The sequence below is a fragment of the Oncorhynchus gorbuscha genome, linkage group LG10 (genome assembly GCF_021184085.1).
Source record: "Oncorhynchus gorbuscha isolate QuinsamMale2020 ecotype Even-year linkage group LG10, OgorEven_v1.0, whole genome shotgun sequence".
Classification (NCBI taxonomy): Eukaryota; Metazoa; Chordata; class Actinopteri; order Salmoniformes; family Salmonidae; genus Oncorhynchus; species Oncorhynchus gorbuscha.
The window spans coordinates 45589030-45605277 of NC_060182.1; the positions used below are offsets into that span (position 1 = coordinate 45589030).

The following is a 16248-nucleotide window of genomic DNA, read 5'->3' on the forward strand; positions in this document are numbered from 1 at the left end:
ATAATTTGGTCTAGGATCTATAGGCTAGCCACATGATGGATGCAATAACGATCATCCCTCAACTGAATAACTACTGCGATACAGTGGAAGTTAGGATTCCATTCTTTATGTCTAAATGACCTGACATGGCATTGTGACTTCTCTTCTCCCCAGGAGGCAGACACAGATGACAACCAGGGCACCCTGGACTTCGAGGAGTTCTGCTCCTTCTACAAGATGATGTCGACTCGCCGTGATCTCTACTTGCTCATGCTCACCTACAGCAACCACAAGGACCACCTGGACAGCATCGACCTGACCCGCTTCCTGGAGGTGGAGCAGAAGGTATGCAGGAGCAGAGTTGAAGCGTATGCAGGCAGGCTGGTAGGCAGAGAGGCACATAGACGCACACATGCATGCTGGCACACACATCCGTACACGGATGCACAACCAGGTGCAAGCATGCAGGCACGCTGGCATGTACTCACACGGAGGTACTCACACGGAGGTACTCACACACATACACACACACACACGCACATCCCTAGATTGATCTATGGGGACATGGTCTATCTATGGGGACATGGTTTGGGTTAACTTTTATTTTGTTGGTGCGGTCAAAACTCTGTTTTCCCTGTGTTTCGTATCTTATTACAGCTGATGAATCTAACAGTGTAAACATTTTTGATCAGGGTTATTTCCTGATAGTTTCTGGTTGGAAATACAATCTTCACAGGACCTTCTAATCAGCAGGTTTGCACAGGCTGGAGTTTCAGCTTACCATGGTGACATCACCATGCGGTAAATTGGTTAATAGACCAATAACAAAGAGATTTCCAAACCTCTGCCAAAAACAGCTAGTTCTCAGTTTCCCCCTCCCCACTCAGACCACTCCCCCCAAAAATTGGTTGTTGGTAAAAAGCCATTTTTGCCCATTTGAATAAAAATCTATTACAGTGAGGTAATTAATTGTTACCCAGAAATTATTTTACATTGATATAAAACGGCTGCATTGGGCCTTTAAGGCATTTCTGTGACAGCCCTTTTTTGTAATGGCTTGACTGAGGCAAACATCTGAAGATTTGACTCTCAATAATGGTTAGCGACATGATCCACTTGTTGGAAAATTGTACCCCCCCCCTCCTGCCTGTTTCCATGTGACAAAAATATGTTGGTCAACAGATTAAGGGGAAAAGCAAGGGATATTACTGTTTAATTGCAGTGAAAATCTAATTTTGACATTCTGACGCTCCAAGCTTTGACAAAGAGGTTTCAACCGTTAAGGGACAGATCTAAATGTACTGGGGGGAGGGTCAGGTTCAACTCAAGGTGTTTTAAAAAAGAAATGCAAACCCTCCCCAATGTTACAAATATTTTCACATGACCCTCCCCTTGTACAGTAAAATAAATGAAACACCGTCCCCCCTCATAGACTTAACGAATTAACTCAAAATAATGTTTACGACCACAAATAACAATAACTATAGCGACTCTGTGTTTATAAACGTGGATATTGACTTCAACATGCTTTTGTGGCACGATCGGTGCCACCCAGAGCTATAAGCTAGAAGGTTATGGGTTCGCCGACCAACACAGATAAGCTCACTCTCTCTGCCTGGTTCATTACTCTATGATCAGAGCTGGCTGCAGACAATGATCAGCTAGGGTGAAATCAGATTTTCAACATTTTGATGCCATATTTATAATGACAAAATATATGCAATTCATTTTCCACTTCCACGTTTCTGTGCCAATGTACCACACAACCAATCAACAAAGCATACCGACTTCGAGCAATTCAATATCATGGTTTTGTGTCGACAAAAATAAAATCCATCCCTCCCTACCTTGTAGGCTTACCCAGTATAGAAGGGATGACTTGACAATGTCATTAAACTTGTTTGTTGTTTCCTGACATTTAATCCCAGTACAATTTCCTTGTTTTAGGTCAGTTAGGCTCACCACTTTATTTTAGGAATGTGAAATGTCAGACTAATAGTATAGAGAATGATTTATTTCAGCTTTCATTTCTTTCATCACATTCTCAGTGGGTCAGAAGTTTACTTACACTCAAATTAGTATTTGGTAGCATTGCCTTTAAATTGTTTAACTTGGGTCAAACGTTTCGGATAGCCTTCCACAAGCTTCCCACAATACATTGGTTGAGTTTTGGCCCATTCCTCCTGACAGACCTGGTGTAGCTGAGTCAGGTTTGTAGTCCCTCCTGCAGCAAAGCCCCCCCACAACATGATGCTGCCACCCCCGTGATTCACGGTTGGGATGGTGTTGCAAGACTCCCTCTTTTTCCTCCAAACGTAACAATGGTCATTATGGCCAAACAGTTCTATTTTTGTTTCATTAGACCAGAGGACATTTCTCCAAATAGTACGATCTTTGTTCACATGTGCAGTTGCAAACCGTAGTCTGGCTTTTTTATGGCGGGTTTGGAGCAGTGGCTTCTTCCTTGCTGAGCGGCCTTTCAGGTTATGTCGATATAGGACTCGTTTTACTGTGGATATAGATACTTTTGTACCTGTTTCCTCCAGCATCATCACAAGGTTCTTTGCTGTTGTTCTGGGATTGATTTGCACTTTTCGCACCAAAGTACATTCATCTCTAGGAGACAGAACGCGTTTCCTTCCTGAGCGGTATGACGGCTGCGTGGTCCCATGGTGTTTATACTTGTGTACTATTGTTTGTACAGATGAACGTGGTACCTTCAGGCGTTTAGAAATTGCTCCCAAGGATGAGCCAGACTTGTGGAGGTCTACAATTGTTTTTCTGAGGTCTTGGCTGATTTATTTTGATTATCCCATCATGACTAGCAAAGAGGCACTGAGTTTGAAGGTAGGCCTTGAAATACATCCACAGGTACACCTCCAATTGACTCAAATGATGTCAATTAGCCTATCAGAAGCTTACAAAGCCATGGCATCATTTTCTGGAATTTTCCAAGCTGTTTAAAGGCACAGTCAACTTAGTGGGTATAAACTTCTTACTCACTGGAATTGTGATACAGTGAATTATAAGTGAAATAATCTGTCTGTAAACAATTGTTGGAAAAATGACTTGTGTCATGCAACCAGTAGATGTCCTAACCGACTTGCCAAAACTATAGTTTGTTAACAAGAAATGTGTGGAATGGTTGATAAACAAGTTTTAATGACTCCCGACCTAAGTGTATGTAAATTTCTGACTTCAACTGTATATACACAAATATTTTTAATAGTGACCTGGATTGCACTATAAAGTCAGGGACTTATTTCCATTGTGGTTCTTATTTTTTACATACATACATATACAATTACATAGATAGAATTACAGAGATGAGTATGAGGGGGTATTTAAGTACAATTCTTACAAGCTTGTTTGGCTGGTAGCTTATTCTTTCGATGTTTGGGGCTGCTGGTGAAGCATGATGTGCAGGCATCATCATAGTGACACTGGACCAACGCACACTAGCTAGGTTTCCATCCAATTGGTGACAGATTTTCATGCGAATATTCTAAAATCTTCATAAAAACAATATACAATTTCAGAGTTTTCTTTAGGAAAAGGAAGATTTTAATGTACCGGACATTTGGGAAATGTATCGGACATTCAGGTCCGACCTGGTGCAGCCAGCGCCATCAATAAACCAGGGATGTTGGCCAAATGAGCCACATTTACGTCTCCTTAAAAACAGCCTATAACAAATGACAAAAACACACTACTCCTTGGGTTTCGAAGTGTAGCCTATGCAAAACTGTACAGCCTATATTCCTTATTGGTTTCTAGGCTACTTTCCTAAAACAACAATTGTCCACCTCACGGTTCAGCTGTCAGAGATTTGAACATGTATCAGGGAGTTGCATGCATAGGCCTATAGGCTTCGGTGTCCACTGTATGATATAAACATTTGTATTCATATATGGACCCTATATAAAGGAAGGGAAGATTAGGCCTAACCCCAGTGAGTTAGAGAGAGAGAGAGAGATATGCGTTGGCATGCTATGACACCCACATGCGTTTCTTTATGTCGGATGGCTACTGCGTCTGCTATACACACAGATCCATACAAAATAAGGCTAATTCGTTCATTTTCTATCTGAATATTTTGTATGAAGATGAGCATTATATTGTTAGATTATAGGAGTAACTCTGGTAGGCCTGAAACAGTCTTCCTCAACTCAAGTTCAACTGCCGGAGTCCGTTGGAGCGCCGGAGCTCACTGCCTTCATATCATAGGCCTGCCGTAGCTAAAGCTTAATAATAGCCACACCACACCAAACCTTCACAGACGTTTCTAAACTTTATTAGGGTAATATCAAAAGTAAGTCGAGCCATAGTTTATAGGGAAAATACGAGCAGAAGAGCAAAAGTAGGCCAGTGGTTAAGGGTGCTGTACTGCAGCGCCAGCTGTGCCACCAGAGACTCTGGGTTCGCACCCAGGCTCTGTCGTAACCGGCCGCGACCCGGGGCGGTCCGTGGGGCGAAGCACAATTGGCCTCTAGCGTCGTCCGGGTTAGGGAGGGCTTGGCCGGCAGGCAAATCCTTGTCTCATCGCGCACCAGCGACTCCTGTGGTGGGCCGGGCGCAGTGCGCGCTAACCAAGGTTGCCAGGTGCACGGTGTTTCCTCTGACACATTGGTGCGGCTGGCTTCCGGGTTGGATGCGCGCTGTGTTAAGAAGCAGTGCGGCTTGGTTGGGTTGGTTGGGTTGTGTATCGGAGGACGCATGACTTTCATCCTTCGTCTCTCCCGAGCCGAAAGAGAGTTGTAGTGATGAGACAAGATAGTAGCTACTAACAAATGGATACCACGAAATTGGGGAGAAAAAGGGGTAAAATTCAACAACAACAACAACAACAACAAAAAAGAAGAGCAAATGTAAACGAGGGAAAAAACACACTGTGCGCAATAAAAACCACAAAATCCTTCCCAAAGCCTACTAGCTAACTAAATGGGGATGTACTGTATCTTCCCCCGTGAGTCACCCCGTAGAGCCTGCGCCAGGTGACAGACAGTCGTTTAATGGATTTGCCATTGGGTTCTGAAGCAAATGCTTAATAGTGCTTAAGTGCAGACACAGGCTCCTACGAGGCTATTAGAATTAGCAGTATCACTTCAAATGAACTTCTAAAGGCTTCAGGGGATAAAATGTAATATGGTTCTGCTGTGAAAAAGAGACAGAAAAGGAGCTGTAATTAGGAAATTGTATCCAATCTGTCGTATTTTTGGGCACGGAATTGGATGTTCCACTACTCCCTACTTTGTTGGGAAGCATTGAGGCGGTTTTGCGAGGTGATTTATTTGAAATGGGGCCAGGATGCAGCTGGGCTGTCTCTAGCTCTTCTCTCCTCGCTCTGCTGGCATCATTAACTACAGCCTCCCCTCAGTTTCTCATTTGAACTGTGTTTACTAGCTCTCTCTTGGTGTGTGTGTGTTATTAGTTGTGTGTACTGGATACACTGGATACACACGGTGTCAATGGATACACATGGTATCAATGGTGGTCAGTGCCGTTTAAGGTGAGGGAGGCCATTTTTACTTTATGGATATTGGTTGACTGGAGCATGGATATTGGATGACTGGAGCATGGATATTGGATGACTGGAGCATGGATATTGGATGACTGGAGCATGGATATTGGATGACTGGAGCATGGATATTGGATGACTGGAGCATGGATATTGGATGACTGGAGAATGGATATTGGATGACTGGAGCATGGATATTGGATGACTGGAGCATGGATATTGGATGACTGGAGCATGGATATTGGATGACTGGAGCATGGATATTGGATGACTGGAGAATGGATATTGGATGACTGGAGAATGGATATTGGATGACTGGAGCATGGATATTGGATGACTGGAGCATGGATATTGGATGACTGGAGCATGGATATTGGAGGACTGGAGCATGGATATTGGATGACTGGAGCATGGATATTGGATGACTGGAGCATGGATATTGGATGACTGGAGCATGGATATTGGATGACTGGAGCATGGATATTGGATGACTGGAGCATGGATATTGGATGACTGGAGCATGGATATTGGATGACTGGAGCATGGATATTGGATGATTGGAGCATGGATATTGGATGACTGGAGCATGGATATTGGATAACTGGAGCATGGATATTGGATGACTGGAGGATGGATATTGGATGACTGGAGCATGGATATTGGATGACTGGAGAATGGATATTGGATGACTGGAGCATGGATATTGGATGACTGGAGCATGGATATTGGATGACTGGAACATGGATATTGGATGACTGGAGCATGGATATTGGATGACTGGAGCATGGATATTGGATGACTGGAGCATGGATATTGGATGACTGGAGCATGGATATTGGATGACTGGAGCATGGATATTGGATGACTGGAGCATGGATATTTTAATTTGATGACTGCCATTCGTATTCTATGTAACATCGATAGGTTTTGGCTACTACATGATACTCTCATTTTCCCTACAACCATCACGAGGTTGCTACAACCTAGCCTATGAATGAAAGATGGCTACATGTGTGCCTACGTACTGAAGAAGCCTGTAAAGCCGAAACATCTGTGTCCGCTATCTTCGATGCAGTGGGGGGGAAATGAAGGAAGCCTTTATGCGGCATCTTTTTTAATGCGACCCGTTACACTTTTTTGTTTGTCCTTCTCCACAATGCAACAACCATAAGAAATAAGAAAATGACACGAATATAAAGTAAATGACTTAATAAAATTGAATCATTTTTTGCATAAGTATAATATAGCAAGGGACAATTTGTAGTCCAATATGTGTTTTGAGGAAGGGGGGGATTGGGGGAGAGCAATCATATTTAGCAATCATATTAAGTGTGTGTGTGTGTGTGTGTGTGTGTGTGTGTGTGTGTGTGTGTGTGTGTGTGTGTGTGTGTGTGTGTGTGTGTGTGTGTGTGTGTGTGTGTGTGTGTGTGTGTGTGTGTGTGTGGGGTGGGTGGGTGGGTGGGTGGGTGGGTGGGTGGGTGGGTGCATGTGTGCTAATGTGCGGCGAGTCAGTGCAGGTGGTCTGTCCAGTTCAAATTTTAAGCAGTCTGATGGCTTGTAGATACCAACAGTCTCAGAGACAGTTTCTATCAGACCTCATGCTCTGATACAGTCTGATGGCTTGTAGATAGAAACGGTCTCTGAGACTGTTGTTATCAGACCTCATGCTCTGATACAATCTGATGGCTTGTAGATAGAAACTGTCTCTAAACCTGTTGGTATCAGACCTCATGCTCTGATACAATCTGATTGCTTGTAGATAGAAACTGTCTCTGAGACTGTTGGTATCAGACCTCATGCTCTGATACAATCTGATGGCTTGTAGATAGAAACTGTCTCTGAACCTGTTGGTATCAGACCTCGTGTTCCGATACGTTCTGCCCGACGGTAAGGGAGTGAACAGCTTGTAGCTGGATTGTATGGGTCCGTTGATGATGCTGTGGGCCTTAATCAGGCACCAATTTGTGTGTGTGGTGTATATTAAATCTCCTATCTCTGCCTCAATACCACTGCCCAAAATGTGTCCACTCTACACACTAGTAAGCCAAACCCATTTATCCACATTTACCCACTTCTTAAAAATGCACTGAACCTCTCATGATGAGGCATTGGGAATTGGAGCAAAACCACAGTCAGTAAGCAGTTTGATGTCAAATCCCTCATGTTTGAGAGTGAGCAGTTGAAAGTGTCACAACAGAAGGGAGAATTAGCTATTTTGCTGGCTAGCTGCTCATTCTGTGGTCGAAATCCTGTTTACCCCTTCAACAAGTAGACCAAGCCACTTAGCCAAAGCCTCTCTCTCCCAGTGCTAAGCGCTAACCACAAACATATTGGCCTAGTAGTGTGCAGCCCTGTACTGGGAAAAAACCTGGCACAGAGACAGTCTGTTTCTGCAACAACTTCCCCCACCCATTTTGCAACAGCCTGACAATGATCAACATGGATGGGAATCTGATCGACCAGTCAGCCGGTTTAAAAGGGCCAGCTGTTGGGCGGACAATCGGATTCCAGCACAGGGATGGGAGACAGAAGCCGCATGTGAGGACATCTCCTAATTGGATTAACAGGACTTCCCCAACCCTCCCTATGTTTACTGTTATGGAGGGGGGATTTGAGGAGACGTAGTTAATTATGGCTACTGTCGTCAATCTGCGTCTCTTACTGTTTGCTTATGTGTTTTTGTTTGTGTCTTTTTCCGTTTTTGTTAGATGACCAAGGTGACCAAAGACCATTGCCTTGAGATCGTGAACAAATTTGAGCCCTGCTCCGAGAACCAGAAGCAGGGAGTTCTGGGTATTGATGGTAAGAGCTCTCTTATTGGTCCCCTTTTCGATTGTCCTTTTATCAGTCAAATGTCTCACCATGCTCTGAAATGTAGCTTTTCCAACAGCCTATTCATGTAGATTCCCTGAACTCCCCCCAGTGATTATACAAAAACATGTGTTTATTGTTCATCTCTAGAAAATCCAAATAGTTTAGAAGTATTGTATAAAAAAAAATGGATGCATGAAATGTTGGCTTGTAATCATAGATTTTTTTGTTGTTGATCTGTCCCTAAACTCACAGACATACTCTTCACATTGTCTGAACTTGTAATTGTAGTGAGCGAATACTTAACATTTGTGTACTGTCAGTTTAAATACAACATCTACAGACCACATTCATGTTTCTCTATCATATTCTCTTTTCAGAATACATCTACAATATTGATACTTTATATGCCCAAAGGAAATCCCTCTAGGAACTCAACCATGGTCAAATCACCCTGAGATCCACTTTCATGTTCAACACATCTGCCCCATTCCCCTCAATCCCACCCCTGTCTCCAACACATCATGATTGATGGCTCCCATGTGGTCCTCTTCAGGGTTGCATTCACTAGGCACCAAAGGAACGGAAATTGACTGAAACAGGGAGGGGACGACCTGGACTTGTCCAATAAGGATCGTTCATTTTCATGTTCAGTTGCAAAATGTTGTTAAAAAAATGTTCTGTTTGTGTGTTCCGCTCGACCCTATCCCCTCCTCTCTTCTCCAGACCATTTCCGGAGACCTTCTCCCTTACCTCACCTCGCTCATCAACTTATCCCTGACCGCTGGCTACGTCCCTTCCGTCTTCAAGAGAGCGAGAGTTGCACCCCTTCTGAAAAAAACCTACACTCGATCCCTCCGATGTCAACAACTACAGACCAGTATCCCTTCTTTCTTTTCTCTCCAAAACTCTTGAACGTGCCGTCCTTGGTCAGCTCTCCCGCTATCTCTCTCAGAATGACCTTCTTGATCCAAATCAGTCAGGTTTCAAGACTAGTCATTCAACTGAGACTGCTCTTCTCTGTATCACGGAGGCGCTCCGCACCGCTAAAGCTAACTCTCTCTCCTCTGCTCTCATCCTTCTAGACCTATCGGCTGCCTTCGATACTGTGAACCATCAGATCCTCCTCTCCACCCTCTCCGAGTTGGGCATCTCCGGCGCGGCCCACGCTTGGATTGCGTCCTACCTGACAGGTCGCTCCTACCAGGTGGCGTGGCGAGAATCTGTCTCCTCACCACGCGCTCTCACCACTGGTGTCCCCCAGGGCTCTGTTCTAGGCCCTCTCCTATTCTCGCTATACACCAAGTCACTTGGCTCTGTCATAACCTCACATGGTCTCTCCTATCATTGCTATGCAGACGACACACAATTAATCTTCTCCTTTCCCACTTCTGATGACCAGGTGGCGAATTGCATCTCTGCATGTCTGGCAGACATATCAGTGTGGATGACGGATCACCACCTCAAGCTGAACTTCGGCAAGACGGAGCTGCTCTTCCTCCCGGGGAAGGACTGCCCGTTCCATGATCTCGCCATCACGGTTGACAACTCCATTGTGTCCTCCTCCTGAGCGCTAAGAACCTTGGCGTGATCCTGGACAACACCCTGTCGTTCTCAACTAACATCAAGGCGGTGGTCCGTTCCTGTAGGTTCATGCTCTACAACATCCGCAGAGTACGACCCTGCCTCACACAGGAAGCGGCGCAGGTCCTAATCCAGGCACTTGTCATCTCCCGTCTGGATTACTGCAACTCGCTGTTGGCTGGGCTCCCTGCCTGTGCCATTAAACCCCTACAACTCATCCAGAACGCCGCAGCCCGTCTAGTGTTCAACCTTCCCAAGTTCTCTCACGTCACCCCGCTCCTCCGCTCTCTCCACTGGCTTCCAGTTGAAGCTCGCATCCGCTACAAGATCATGGTGCTTGCCTACGGAGCTGTGAGGGGAACGGCACCTCAGTACCTCCAGGCTCTGATCAGGCCCTACACCCAAATAAGGGCACTGCGTTCATCCACCTCTGGCCTGCTCGCCTCCCTACCACTGAGGAAGTACAGTTCCCGTTCAGCCCAGTCAAAACTGTTCGCTGCTCTGGCTCCCCAATGGTGGAACAAACTCCCTCACGACGCCAGGACAGCGGAGTCAATCACCACCTTCCGAAGACACCTGAAACCCCACCTCTTTAAGGAATACCTAGGATAGGATAAAGTAATCCTTCTCACCCCCCCCCCCCCTTAAAATATTTAGATGCACTATTGTAAAGTGGTTGTTCCACTGGATGTCATAAGGTGAATGCACCAATTTGTAAGTCGCTCTGGATAAGAGCGTCTGCTAAATGACTTAAATGTAATGTAATGTAAATGTGTGTGACCCAGGTTTCACCAGCTACATGCGCAGCCCGGCGGGGGACATCTTCAACCCGGAGCACTACGAGGTGACCCAAGACATGTCGCAGCCGCTCTGCAACTACTTCATCGCCTCGTCCCACAACACCTACCTGATGGGCGACCAGCTCATGTCCCAGTCCCGCGTCGACATGTACGCCTGGGTGCTGCAGGCCGGCTGCCGCTGCGTGGAGGGTCAGTGAAAGACGCCGTTCACTCCCTCATGAGCACACACACAGACACCCAAACATTTGTGTGTAAAGAAACACATGCAAGCAAACAGATGCACCCAAATACATGTTTGCAAGAAAGCATGTACCCGTGCACATATACACACGCAGGTTACATACAGTGTTACAAATATTCACTATGTCTATCATCACAGTCAGTGACTGTAATGGGTCCCTAGTAAGTAAAAGAGCATTGTTAAAGTAATAACCCAGGGCTATTAACTGTCTGAGTGCCCTTCCCTTCTCATGGTCGCTCCTCTCATTCGCCCCTTTCTTCTTATTCCCCTCCACTGAAGTGGACTGCTGGGACGGGCAGGACGGAGAGCCCATCGTGCACCACGGCTACACGCTCACCTCCAAGATCCTCTTCAAAGACGTCATCGAGACCATCAACAAGTACGCCTTTTTGAAAAACGAGTAAGTGTGTCGCTGCTTTGATTTTCATCTCTTTCTTCTCCTTTTGTCCGTAGATACTTCAGCTATTTTCCCAGGTTTCAACCCCCTGACAGAAAGTGGGGCTTTTATGGCACATGGAAAATGAGGTCCTGAGACATTCGCTCGCACATCCTCTCAATTCACAACTCTCCCTTATGCCGTGTCGTTCATCCTGAGCCTATATAGGAGAATGCGTGGGAATGAGACGTTGAATTCAATTGCCGCCAGTATGGTGTTTCATGAGAGGGGTCTGATGAGAGCTTTTTGTCATGCACCCAATAGCGAGCCTAACAACATTGTGTGTTTATGCTAATGCTAAAGTCTCTTTCATTTAGTTGTTTTTCTTGAACAAGAAAGCGTACAAATTGATGCTCCGTTAGAATGAAATCTATCAGACTACACAACGAATCCCTGGGATCATAGTTGAAAGGCACTGCCAGACGATGTAGTGTTTTGAGTAGTACCCATAGCAATTGCAGTCTAACCCACACACATGTTTTTGAGGACAGAACAGGGAACGTTGGTGACCATCATGTCTTGGGTTATGATGGGCTGTGTTGTGTGCCTTAGTAGACAGGCTTGACACTCCTACAGGCTTACTGGAACAAGCGAGTGTTTCTACTTGACCTGCTTTTACACACACACACACACACACACACACACACACACACACACACACACACACACACACACACACACACACACACACACACACACACACACACACACACACACACACACACACACACACACACACACACACACACACACACACACACACACACACACACACACACACACAAGAGATGCAGTGCTACTGTAGGTGATAATCCAATCAAGATGCATGTGAGTCTGAATGCATATTTGGGTGATCTTTAGTGCAAGACTATTTGTACATAATTGTTTGAACAGCAAGGAACGTATTCAACTTCAGAGAATGTTGTCATTTTCTGAGGCACTTCAAAATCACATTTCAGAGGGTTGACGGTGATGACATTGGACTGAAACTCTAGTGACAAATTGAAAACCCATGTCCTAGTCATCAACTGTCTGAGTAATGATAACCCAGTGCCAAGGCTGTACCACAGATGTCTGACACGATATAGATTGATGGCTTTATCTCTGGCTGTACCCAAGTCTTTGTCCTCCAGTCTCAGATGTTGTGATAACCCACTTCTGTCCCTGTCAGCTACCCAGTGATCCTGTCCATAGAGAACCACTGCAGCGTCCCCCAGCAGAAGAAAATGGCCCAGTACCTGGTGGAGGTGATGGGAGACAAGCTGGACCTCTCGGCCGTCAAGGCAGACGAACAGGGCCACCTGCCCTCCCCAGACACCCTCAAAGGGAAGATCCTCGTCAAGGTAAACACTTTGCAATCGCATATTCACACACGCCCAGACACACACACACACACAGAGGTATTATTCTTAGTAGCCAGTCATAGACCAGGGGTCTTTCCACCATCGGTCCCAGAAAGGAGATCTACTGGGTGTTCAGGCTTGTGTTTCTTCCCAGCAGTTATACACCTGATACAGCGAATTGTGGATCTGCGGACTATAGAATCCTTGGTTGGAACAAAAGCCTGCAGGCTTGGACACTAACCCTTGTCACATTACAGAAAGGGAGGAATATTGCCAAAAGCAAAACATCATATTAGAAACAAGCAAATTAATTTCTAAAAAAAGGTGAGGCACCTGAGTTCCTTCCTTCTCGCTACATAAATGGAGTTGGAAATTGTTCAACCTGTAGCTGACTTCAGGCACATCTGGCTGCTATGGGTCAATGGGCACTCCTAGCGCTAGATACCACAGTGTTCTAAATACAGCCTCAACTCCACACGTCTTCCCCAGACAGACCGCTTAAGTAAGAATCACTCTGATTTGGCCCGAGTGTGTCTTCGGAAATAGTCCTCTCCTTCATGCACTCTGACCTTGAAAGGACGTGACTGGCCAAATCAATATGGCTGACAGCTATCCAGCTTTTTTCTTTTCATTATCACTAAAGAAAGGAGACAACGAGAGGAAACCTTTTTAAGAGTGCTAAGACACATGCATGTCTGCAACGAACTGAGTTGCCTCCATCAACTCTACATTAGCAGACAAGACAGAACAGCCAGTTTTGAAGTTAAGGAGGGTTTATTGATGCCAGGTGCTTTAGTGGAAGAAGGCCCAGTACCAAGGCCTGGTTGGCATTCACATCACACTGCCATGTGGCAGCTGTCCAGTAGAGCTGCGTGTGATTGTACTATAACATCACTCCTACATGATCGTTTGGAACTGGCTGAGGGGATGGATTTTCTCATTTGATTGTGGATCGTTATGGTTTTGTCTGTGTTTCAATGAACTGTCAATAGTGTGTGTGTGTGCATGTGTGTGCAGCCCCGAAAGAGACCGCTTCTTATGGTGGTTCTAAGACATTGCATACCAGAAGCACACTAGGATGTTTAACACTGCACTTAAAGGAAAACTCCCCCCGAATGATTTAATCATATCGGCTGGACTTCTGTATATTGAAAGGTAAATGTCTGGAAAACTTGATTGCTGACATGCAAAACATTTTGGAACTATATCAACAATGGACTAAAGAAACCAATACCAAAAGTCTTTGGGTGGAATTGGCCTTTAACTCATTCCACTCCACTCACAACGTGCACACTGCTTGCGAAACTGTCCGATGACACTAAATGCAGCCGTAGCTTCTTTATTGATTTTCGACCAATCCTGAAGCCAGAACAGAATCCACGCGGCTCTCCATTGAATAATATAATATCACCGCCTCGGGACCTAGTTATTGACCATGATTGCTGCTGAGAACATCAAACAAACATCCCCTCATTGAACCTTGGAAAACCGGCGACCGGCAAGATGGAGACGAATCCTTCACTGCTGCATCGATCCCTGACATGTTTACCCCTCTATCAATCAGCGTTGTCTTTTCAACTGTCCCTCTCGTAGAGTGTAAGGCTGCTACTCAGCAGGGCCGTTTGTGTCATTCAATCAAACCGTTACTGGTTTAACAGCATGTTTAGAAGGTGTCATTTTACAGGACAAATAGAAATGTATCATGTAGAATAGACATTCTTCTTTGTCAAGGAGAATAGGCATTTGTGTCAGCTTTATGTATGATATTTCTATCTACAACATGACACCATTCTGAACACTACCCCCAGATATACTGGTATGGGAACAGTCCCTAGTGGCTGCTGTAGCTGTTACGGCTGGTACACCTTTAGCACTCAGGAGGAAAGCCTAATGGTTTAGATTGGGGAAATATAGTGCAAAAAGCTACATCCTTTACTACTCACCATGTTAATAGCACTCAGCACCTCTGAGCAATAACAACCCATTTAGTGTTTACACTGAATTAGACAGTATTATGTTATGAATATCTAGTTCAACAAAAATGTCAAATTCAAAGCCAAACTGACTCACACACTGGCATACAGATGAAAAGGTCCTAGAATGGAGTACAGGTCAGTTTGTTACCCATCCCTAATGGTTCAGGTAGAGTTACATGATTCTACACCTGGCCTACGGGTAACTTCTACCCAGAAACTCATGAAATGGTGCTACTTGGTGCTACTTCATTAGAGCATGCAATCGAAAAACAATTTGCAACGAAGTATGAACATGTGCGATTCTTATTTATCCTATTCAGATATTACATCCCTCATACAGAATGTTTTTCTTCTGTTTGGTGCCTAATAAATATGACCCACATATTAACGCCACTTTTGTCCGCCAGGGCAAGAAGCTCCCGCCGAACATCGACGAAGACAACGAGGAGGGCGACGTGACGGATGAAGACAGCGCTGACGAGATGGAGGACGACTGCAAACTGATGAACGGAGATGTAAGGACCCCGCCCCTCCTCCTCCTCCCTCCATTTACCCATTTGAATCCCTCCATCTCTGCGATTGATCTATTCTATATTAAAAATAATACAATATACAATACAGACCGAAATATACTGTATTGTATATTGTGCTGGATGTTGTTGGTTCCTAATTGGAGTCTAGAAACAACCCAAGTATGTTTGTCGCTGTTATTATTGTATCATTATCTGTGCTGGTAAATGTGCATTCGTGATTGTGGGAATGCATGTTTATGTCAGGGATAAGATTTCCGTTCCTGTTTGTACTTGATGAATGATGTCCCAATGAAGTATTAGCCCGTGTCCGATGTGGCCCCCTCCTCATGTCTCGTCTTCTCTGTCGTAAAAGCTCTTTTGTTCCGTCTGTGTACCTATCTCTCACTCTATCTTTTCATTGTCGTCCATGCATTCTGAAGTGGAAGGTACTATAAAACGTGGTCCTTCTCAGACTTCTTAAAACATCACCCCGCCCCAATCATATCCTATTTAACACACATATGTGCACACTACATCTGTGACTCTGCTGTCCAATGCCAGTGCTGAAGTAGTTATGAAACCATAGAAATAGAATTGTTAGAAGGGACATGGGAATTCTATTTTTGTATGAAACCTTCTTCAAAGTGAGAAGCTTTACCATGACCAATGGTGTCATTTTTAGGATACGTCCCAATTTCTCTCAATGGTTGCTTCTCCTTGTCTCCTTTCCCTCCTCACTGATATGACAAGATAGTTGTCGTTAAGCCCACTACAGTTAGTGGTCCTGAAGGTGTGATAAATAGCATGTGTATTATGTGGAAGGAAACAATTGAAGACTGCTTGGATAATGTAGCTATTGGCTATGTACATCTGTTTTGATTTTTAAAAAAGGACTAAACTTGCTAGTTACTTGTATCTCAGGACATTGTCTATGTACATGTTGAGACCGATGACAGGAGTTAGTTTGTGGTGTAACTCTCCCATCTAGTGGTAGAAGCATGTAAGTGGTTTCAGGTCCAACTTCCATAGTGCTCTCTTTTGACACTAT

The 16248-nt window shown here is 44.8% G+C and overlaps 1 protein-coding gene across 11 annotated transcripts in view; it reads left to right on the forward strand.

Moving 5' to 3' along the window:
* plch2a (phospholipase C, eta 2a) overlaps window positions 1–16248 on the forward strand; it is a 192437-nt gene that overhangs the window by 136382 nt on the left and 39807 nt on the right. For all 11 annotated transcript variants that reach the window (XM_046366274.1, XM_046366271.1, XM_046366270.1 and 8 more), the window contains 6 exons: window positions 154–324; window positions 8206–8299; window positions 10678–10881; window positions 11213–11333; window positions 12541–12712; window positions 15096–15203. In XM_046366274.1, coding sequence (XP_046222230.1) covers window positions 154–324; window positions 8206–8299; window positions 10678–10881; window positions 11213–11333; window positions 12541–12712; window positions 15096–15203 — 870 coding nt within the window. The remainder of the gene's footprint in view (window positions 1–153; window positions 325–8205; window positions 8300–10677; window positions 10882–11212; window positions 11334–12540; window positions 12713–15095; window positions 15204–16248) is intronic.